Source organism: Erigeron canadensis, chromosome 3 (assembly GCF_010389155.1).
Source record: "Erigeron canadensis isolate Cc75 chromosome 3, C_canadensis_v1, whole genome shotgun sequence".
NCBI lineage: Eukaryota > Viridiplantae > Streptophyta > Magnoliopsida > Asterales > Asteraceae > Erigeron > Erigeron canadensis.
The window spans coordinates 19,942,310-19,950,667 of record NC_057763.1 but is presented as its reverse complement, the minus strand read 5'-3'; the positions used below and the strand labels follow the sequence as shown (position 1 = coordinate 19,950,667).

General features: G+C 34.5%; 1 protein-coding gene across 1 annotated transcript; it reads right to left on the bottom strand.

Annotated features, from left to right (window-relative positions):
* Positions 1-1,484: 1,484 nt before the first annotated feature.
* LOC122591284 (fimbrin-2) lies at positions 1,485-6,472 on the bottom strand. The gene is made up of 14 exons (XM_043763524.1): positions 6,192-6,472; positions 5,883-6,053; positions 5,073-5,314; positions 4,796-4,967; positions 4,363-4,401; positions 4,171-4,239; positions 3,894-4,010; positions 3,577-3,788; positions 3,123-3,278; positions 2,814-3,013; positions 2,571-2,728; positions 2,231-2,327; positions 1,954-2,045; positions 1,485-1,859 (listed from the first exon to the last, which is right to left on the bottom strand). The coding sequence occupies exons 1-14, from the start codon at positions 6,279-6,281 to the stop codon at positions 1,686-1,688; spliced, it is 1,989 nt and encodes a 662-aa protein (XP_043619459.1). The 5' UTR covers positions 6,282-6,472; the 3' UTR covers positions 1,485-1,685.
* Positions 6,473-8,358: the final 1,886 nt, after the last annotated feature.

Genomic DNA, 8,358 nt, shown 5'->3' with positions numbered 1-8,358 from the left:
AGATAATAATAATAATGATATTATTTTTGCTTAGGGTTTAAAGCAAAACCCCTCTACGATCGCACACTAGACACCCCGAATAATGTATGCTATTACCCCGATCACTAACCGAACAACCCTTTGTTCAAACCCTTAACTTGAAGTCGAAATCCCCTTAAGGAAAAGAGATTTCGGCCACTTCAAGAAAAAGGGAGAAAAATGAGAGAAAACTTATGTAAAAAAGTGTGTGAAAAACCAAGAATTAAGCCTCTATTTGTAGGACTTAATTAGGTTAAACTTAACTTGGAAAATAAGCTACATCAAGGCTTTTCCAAGCCTCAAAGTGGACGGGCCCCCCTAACATTTTGGGTCCAAAATCCATTTTTCAATTTTCACATTAATCCTCCTCTTTAATCACATAAATATAATTAACCCCTTAATTATGTTTAATTAATTATTTCGTGATCAAACTAATCAATATATTACTTTAATATATCAATTAATATTATCGAGTTACCGTGTCATTTCGTATGACCCCGTATACTTAAATTATTCCCGGACATACGATTTATAATAAAATGATAACACTCTAACACCCTTATCATCGTGAACTTCAGAAAACTGCATTAACCATTCGTAACATATATCCCAAAATTCCACATGAATCCTTTACAGTTTTAAAGTTTGAAAGTTAGGTAATCTCTCAAAAGAGATTGAATCAGTAAGGTCATTTTGTTGTGTATAAGAGGGTTTGAAAACAAAACACATGGTGGACCAGATCTTTGTTTGTTGATTAACATACATCAAGATTTTCAGAAACTACTAATACAAAGACTCAACCACTACTTTCAAAAGCTTTCGTTTTCTTTTCTTTACTTTTTCGGTCTTTGGACCACATGGAAAGTTATCTTTTCCTCTTATGATTTCTTGGGTTACCGACTAACCACCATGTTGTTTTCCGTAAGCAATAGAACATTCCTATGCTCAATCATAATTCAACAATAAAACGTTCAATAGTAAAAGTAATTTGTGCTACATTGTTTCAAGTACAAACTATATCACGAAACTTTTTCCAAACAAAAGTTTTGCAAATACGATATTTACTAGCAATTGATGGACCAACTTAAGGGTGCTGATAATGTAGTTTGACAAAAACTTTAGGCAAAGACTAGTGGTGGGCATGAATAGGGCCGGTCTAGAATTTTTCAGAATGGACATCTCAATCCCATTTATACAGATTACCATTTTGCACTTGTCTGCATCAATAAACCATCCATTATAATAAACATACAAATGCATACTTCAAATTGTAATACTGAGCATCTTTAGACCGAAATGTGACATGATTATTTTTCCATGTTGACAAACATATGTATCACATTTAATGAAAAGTATCATGATTCAAAATCAAAAGTTCATCACTGTTTTCGAGAGGTTTAGAACAGGCAATTAGCAAAAATAAACCATACAAGAGACTAAATAAATAGGATTTTGCTATGCTACTATAAGAAAAGAAAAACACGAAGCCATTTCTTTCAATACAAATACAATTCTATAACTATATACACGAATACTTTGTTTTAGCAATTCTGCACTTATCGACTTATCTTAATACAAAAATTTAGTGCAGGAAAAAATATTACAGTAAAGAATTATAAGTACTCTACAAGAAAATTCCAAACTGAAAACTTATCTGTTTACCAATCTCAGTCTGTTGACGATTCAGACTCAGTGTCATATGTTGTGGAGGTTGAGCTTGTCTCGAGTTGATTACCACTTTCACTATCTGATGATCCACAGGGTCTTTGATCTTCAACTGGTTGTTTATAGAACCAGTACATTATACTTGCTGTTAATGTCAAGATCATCTTCTGGTTTACCTGAGACATGACATCATCATTGTCAATGTTTATAAGTGAAAATGAAAAAAACAATGGATGTATTTTATATGCCGATAGACTCTATACACTGTACCTCAATTATGTCTTCAGGTAGCAAGAAGATTGAACAGCCAACTTTCCTGGCAATGCTGATGATGTATGTTGCGTTCATTTGTTTCTCCTCTTCTAAAGTTACCGAAAATTGATGCAAGCAAAACAATCAGGAAGTTAAAACCCACTTATGACAAAAGAATTTTAATGATACTTTTTATTCTTAGAATTCTGATATTGATACATTTACACTATTTAGCGGCTGGTTGTTATCAATCCATATCTTGTATATACAATGAAAAAGTTGATGAAAAGCATACCAGTTTGGCCTTTTGTAACAAGGCGCCAATTAACAATCCGGGGCTGTATTGCACTAAGCAATTCCAGGAAAAATATGCCATCTGATAAACTCTTATCCTGCAGGACCATACCATTCAAAATTAGTTATCTGTACCGCCAACTTCATGATGGTGAAATTGCTAAAAAGCAACAATCATGCGCATATAATGTGACGTCTTGTCTAAAAAAATGCGATTATCACAGGTGAATATATGAACAGAGCAGTAATTCTGTGAACAGCATGAAATGTATGAAACCATTATCAACATAAAACATAAGATTATATATGAACAAACATAACACTAACAACTGATATGATACCTTGAAACTCTTCATACAAGTCTGGCTTCCCGTGCTCCTAACTTTGGAGTTAGCCCATTCTAAAATATCAGCATCAGTGAATTCCTTCCCGAGTGAATACGATCTCAAGTACTTTAGAAGCTGTAGCATGTTGAATCGCATCAACTGCCACAGATAAGCTGGAAAGGGGGTACATACTTACTTTCATGAGAGAGTGATAACAAATAAAACAGCAGCCAATTCACAGACAGATGGAGAACTTACCCAGTATCAACTTTTTATTACCCTGAACAATATCATTTCCAGCAATATTGACTAGCGAAAACTTCAATTCTTTCCCAATTTTGACAACTTGGTTACAGTTCTCTACTTTCTTGAATGGCATCTTAATTGGAGGTTTATTCGCAATTTTCCAATTAACAATTCCTGGTGATACCTTATCAAGTGCCTCCAATAGTACCCACCTGGTGAGCATAAACTTGGTTAAATGTTGAACTTAATTATCTAAACTGATAATTCTATAGTCAATGGACACAAGTATTTAGTAACTTTAGGGGTAATCTTTAGTCTCACCCGTTTCTGACGTCTTCAAAGACATTGTTTATATATGATGCAACTCCAAGACTATTTATCCAGAAACGGAAAGCACTTTCCTCTCTGGTGATTTGGGCATCGTCTGCTGACATTTCAAGGAAAGATACTGGCTTTTCTGGGGTTGATAATCCATTCCTGCGGAAAGATACGGAGGTGTTTGATTTGATGATTTTTGCATAATGGAATGAAAATGTAAGTCACGAGCATGTTTGTTTTATGTCAATGACTTTGACAAAACCCACAAAACAAGGAATTTACACTTTTATCAGTCACATTCTACATATCATAAATCTCTATCTATCTTCTACTTAATCTTTCACATATTTATGTAACGGGATGGAAACATGTAATCAATGTTTCCAAGCGTCGATAGATTTTATAATCTGTCTCATTATTTTTGTAGAAAAAGAATGACTATTCAGGGAAAACTCACCTGTGCTGGAAAATATGAGCCACAAAAGCAAGGTTAAGGTTGGGAGAACCCTCTACGATGTCTTTCGCCGTTAAGTATCTTTTACAGCCCATCCTGTCAGCATGTTCAAGAACTAATGTTGCTCGTTTTAAAGGATCTTTGACAACCAAAGTTGACGGATTACTATGCTCCGGAGCAAGAACATTTAAGAGGTAAGCATAAGCCTCTCCATCCTACATCAAAAGATATATACACTCACTACCGGCCATGTTACATCCAGAAAGTGTGCAAGAGTATCGTGATCATCAAAAACATTCACTAAATCCTATGGTGTATACCTTCACATCAGATGAGAAATTTGTCACTGTTTTCTTGTAGTCTGTTTTCTTCAGATGAAAATTCATCCATCGAAGAAGAATCTTCTCTGGTGGTAGATTCATAAGCTCCTCCACATCCTGATGGCAGTTAAAACGAAATAACAAGGTCTTAGACACACATTTGTGCCCCTGTTCAATTATATGATCCCTATTCCAATATGAAAGTTACACTTTTCTTTGTAACTAGAACCAATGAAGGGTGTGCACACATAATTAGATAGAAAGAAATTCTCATCACCTGATTATCTCCAACCAATTCCACCAACTGAGGCGTTTTCTTCAAATCGAGATCTGCCAGTAATTGTATCTGAAATAGAATACATTACAATTGCTTAGCAATCAGCTTCAGACTTGTAACCGATACCTCCAGATTGAAAACTGATTCCTAAAGTTTCAAGTTCTTGTCAAGTGATTCATGAAGTGAAGTTACCTTTATTATTTGAGATATTACTCCAAGCACAAGATGCCTCTGAAAACAAAAGAAAACATCGCTCTTAATAACCCAAAAAGAAATAGAATGGTGAGTTTGGTCAATTAAACAGAAAGCTTGTGACTGAAATTAACACATTGGCATAACTTGGAGATATAAAGAATCCAATAACTATTGATCAATCAAAAATCACACACTAAGAAAAAGCATGAGAAAGGAATTTCATAATAGAAGAGCCAAATGAACATGACTGCACTTGCAAGTTCATCAAACTTGTACTGCTTAAAAGCAAACGTTAGAGCGATATCACATACTATACTTAATTGGTCTCATAACTTCTGCTGTTTTTATTTGAATAAATCAGTGGCCTTCTACTAGAAAAATACTCGAATATGATAATGAACGAAAACACATCATGAGAGCATATACCCACCCGTCCTTCGATAAAATCTTGTGTTCCAATATTAACCACAGTGCATCCTATTGCCTTGGCAGAGTTAAGGCATAAGGTATGATTCTCATTTCTCTCCCAAGGATTCAGCACTTTCTTAGTATTAATAGCCCTTTCATCGATAGTCCCTGGGACTGCCACATTTATAAGCTTACTGCATCAGTCATAACAAACAACTTTCAGTTAGCAAAATCAATAGCATAATCCAATCTACACATTGCAACATTAGCAAACAACTTAGGTGTATTATTAAGATCACCATATAAGAACTCCGTCTTTTGCAAGCTCAAACAAATCATTTGTTGAAGGGTCTATAGGAAGGAACTTCTTTAAAAATTTATCTTCTCCAAGATAACTATTTATGTGTCCAACATACGAAGCCTTCTCCGATTCACTAATTGTGTGAAGCAACGTAGACGTGGGAGACTTGAGGAAAGCCGAAGCGTTTTTAGCACCTTTTCCCATCCGTGAAGTTGCATGAGCTTGGAGATTCAAATAAACCTGTCATCACACAATCCGTATATCCATTAACCACTGATTTTGCCATGTATCATCACTAGATTTGTATACATATAGAGTATATCATTATCTGTAAGCCTAAAACAGATCTTACAATATATCATATCTGTTAAGATTATTACTGCAGATCAAATTTCATGTACTTAAACTCTAACCAGATAAATTATTATCCACTTTAATAAAAAAATAATAATAAATAATACCAATTTTTCAATTTAACTGTAAAGTTCATTGATTCACGTGAGGAAACACAACAGTTATTTAATGTTATTTATATTTCAAATTTCAAATTTTATGTTCATTCACTATAAAATTCACACAAACAGATATAATTTCATGAAATTAATTTCAGAAATAATATGTAAATAAATTAAATCGGATCTATCGCCCTATCGATTATGTAAGTAGATAAAATAAGATTCAAAATCAACCATTTTGCAAGGAGGATTGAAACCTCGACTTCGGTCAGAGATTTTACAACTGATCCAACCCCTATATTACACATATATATATACATATATATGCATATCATGTATATATATCAGCTTACCCTCAGAAAGAGTTCGAAATCGACTTGATCGGCTAAATTCTGATAAGAATCATGAAGAAACGCAGCTCGTTCATCCTCTGTTAAATTCTCTCCAACGTTTTTCAGTTTCGACATTTTCGACGGTAAATCAGCTAGCGTTAAACTTCCGTTTTCTCTCCGCATCGTCACAAACTGAATCACAATTACATTCAAAGCAATTACATACAAATTCTCTCTCTCTCTCTCTCTCTATATATATATATATATATCGACACATATATAACATATATATATATACAAATATATAGATAAAAATATATAATTACTTACATGAGATTTCAATGTTCTTAGCTCAACTTGTGTGAATTGATTTTGTAACCATGGATCTGATACAAACACACCGAAATAACTACCGGCCATTCTCTAATTATTACTAGATTAATCTAATTGATTTGATGATAATATATATATATATCGATATATATGTATATATTTTCAGTTTCTCTTCTTATGAAAGTGAGGAATTCGTAATGAAATGAAAATGTGTAAGATGGAGAACTATAACTACTAGAGGAAACAGTGGCCAAACAATGGGGACGGAAACCACCTGTCACTCTGATTTTATGAATATAATTTAAATTTCATATGACTACTTTTTTTAATTCACATCCACTTTTTATCTTTTTCATTTGAATTTGTTACAATATTGGCCCCTGCACTATTTCTTACGTTTTGTTTTGTAGTCCATTCACTATGAAAGTTTTCAATTTTAACCTCTTAAGTCTATAACTCTCTTTAATTGTTTTTGTCACATTTTCTTGTTCAACTTGACATTCAAGTGGACTCATTAAATAGAGTTTTCAATTACTTGAACCTAAATCGGCAACTCATTTTTGTTAATAAAGTAATAATAATAAGTTGTACCATACCAAGTTACCAACATTTATGAAGTTCACAATTATTTGACAGTTTACATTAGGGATGAAAAAAAAAACCGTTGATCCGTGCCCGACTCGGAACCGGCCGGCCCGAAGCCCTAACGGGCCGGGTTACGGGTCAAGCTTTTGGTGTTTTCGCGGGTCACAGGTTGACCGAGTCGGGTGAATGCAAAAACCGAAAAAGTGTGAAGGAAAGCCGTGACCCGCCCGAACCCGACTCGAACCTTCACAGGACGAGTCACGGGTCACGTTTTCATGCTCTCGCGAGTCACGGGTCGGGTCGGGCTTTGCGGGTCGGTCCGGGTTTGAGCCCGTGCTCATCCCTAGTCTACATGATAAATATCATATGTTCTCATTTCATCTCGTATGTAAATACATACTCTCACCTTCTATGTTTACATACTCTCGTATGCAAATACATTTCTATATTTCACCCGATAATACACACTTACTTATTTACATACGCATATTAAAAACACCATCCCCACCGATGCATACTTACATTTTTCTCATTCAAACATCAAAAACACTATCGCCATATTTTATAACCATTCAACTATTTCTTCAACGCTGTTGTCCACTATACATGGACGGATTTAGCATGGAGGCAGTGTAAGCAGCTACCCCCAGTCCAATTTTGATAGTCTAATATTTTTATTTTAAAAGATATATGTAGTTATGCTCCTATAAAAAAGTAAATATAAAAATTAAATACAAATCGTAAGACTAATGTTATAAATTTGTCCCTCGAAATAATTTTCTGGTTCCATCTCTACAATTATACATCCTATCCAAATTTGTCCCCTCGAAATAATTTTCTGGTTCCATCTCTACAATTATACATCCTATCCACCCTTCCAAATTTCTTACGTGCCACAACCACCTTTTTATCAACTACTTCTTTCTGGTTCACGACCGATCTCAAAGTGCTTTCTTTCCTTCTAGCTTGACTTGTTCTATTAAATATGTGGCTTTGATCGACTATCAACAATATCAATTACAACAGTTTTAATTCCAACAATCTCAACAACAAGGTTCCCAATAATTTCACATACCCTGACCATTCTTACAACCCAAACCCAATTTACAAGCCATTCGTTACAGAAAGGACAAAATGCTCACAGGCCAAAACGGAAGATGACAAGAAACTACACGGACCTCGATATCATCCGATATGACGTCTTTTCGTTCTTCATTTGCTTCCAAGCTTCAAACGACGCTCAAAAGTAGAATTCGGATCATGCGAGTCAAGCGTATTGAAATAAAGAAAGTTAACCTATAAAAATATTTAAAACAGTGGACCACTCTGAGTGGTCTTAAAATAACTCAATGGGTTAAACTTAAACCACATTTGACACCTCAAGTCAATCTCTTTCATGATGCCAAAACATGGACCAAACTTTCTTATTGACCATCTTAATTGGCATATGTACTCTATTGATCATGGCATTCAGATCAAGCCTCATGGTAATTACTGAGGGAGTAAATTCGTATAGCAATTCCGTTTTTGTCAAATCTTTGACCAGAATTAATGACTATCATCTTTGAGGTCCATTCTT

Coding starts and splice junctions, on each gene's coding strand:
- LOC122591284 (XM_043763524.1), bottom strand. CDS start 6,281: ATGGCCGGTAGTTATTTCGGTGTGTTTGTATCAGATCCATGGTTACAA. Junction 3,279..3,576: donor GCTCATATTTTCCAGCACAG/GTGAGTTTTCCC, acceptor ATCTTTCCGCAG/GAATGGATTATCAACCCCAG. Junction 1,860..1,953: donor TACCTGAAGACATAATTGAG/GTACAGTGTATA, acceptor GTCATGTCTCAG/GTAAACCAGAAGATGATCTT.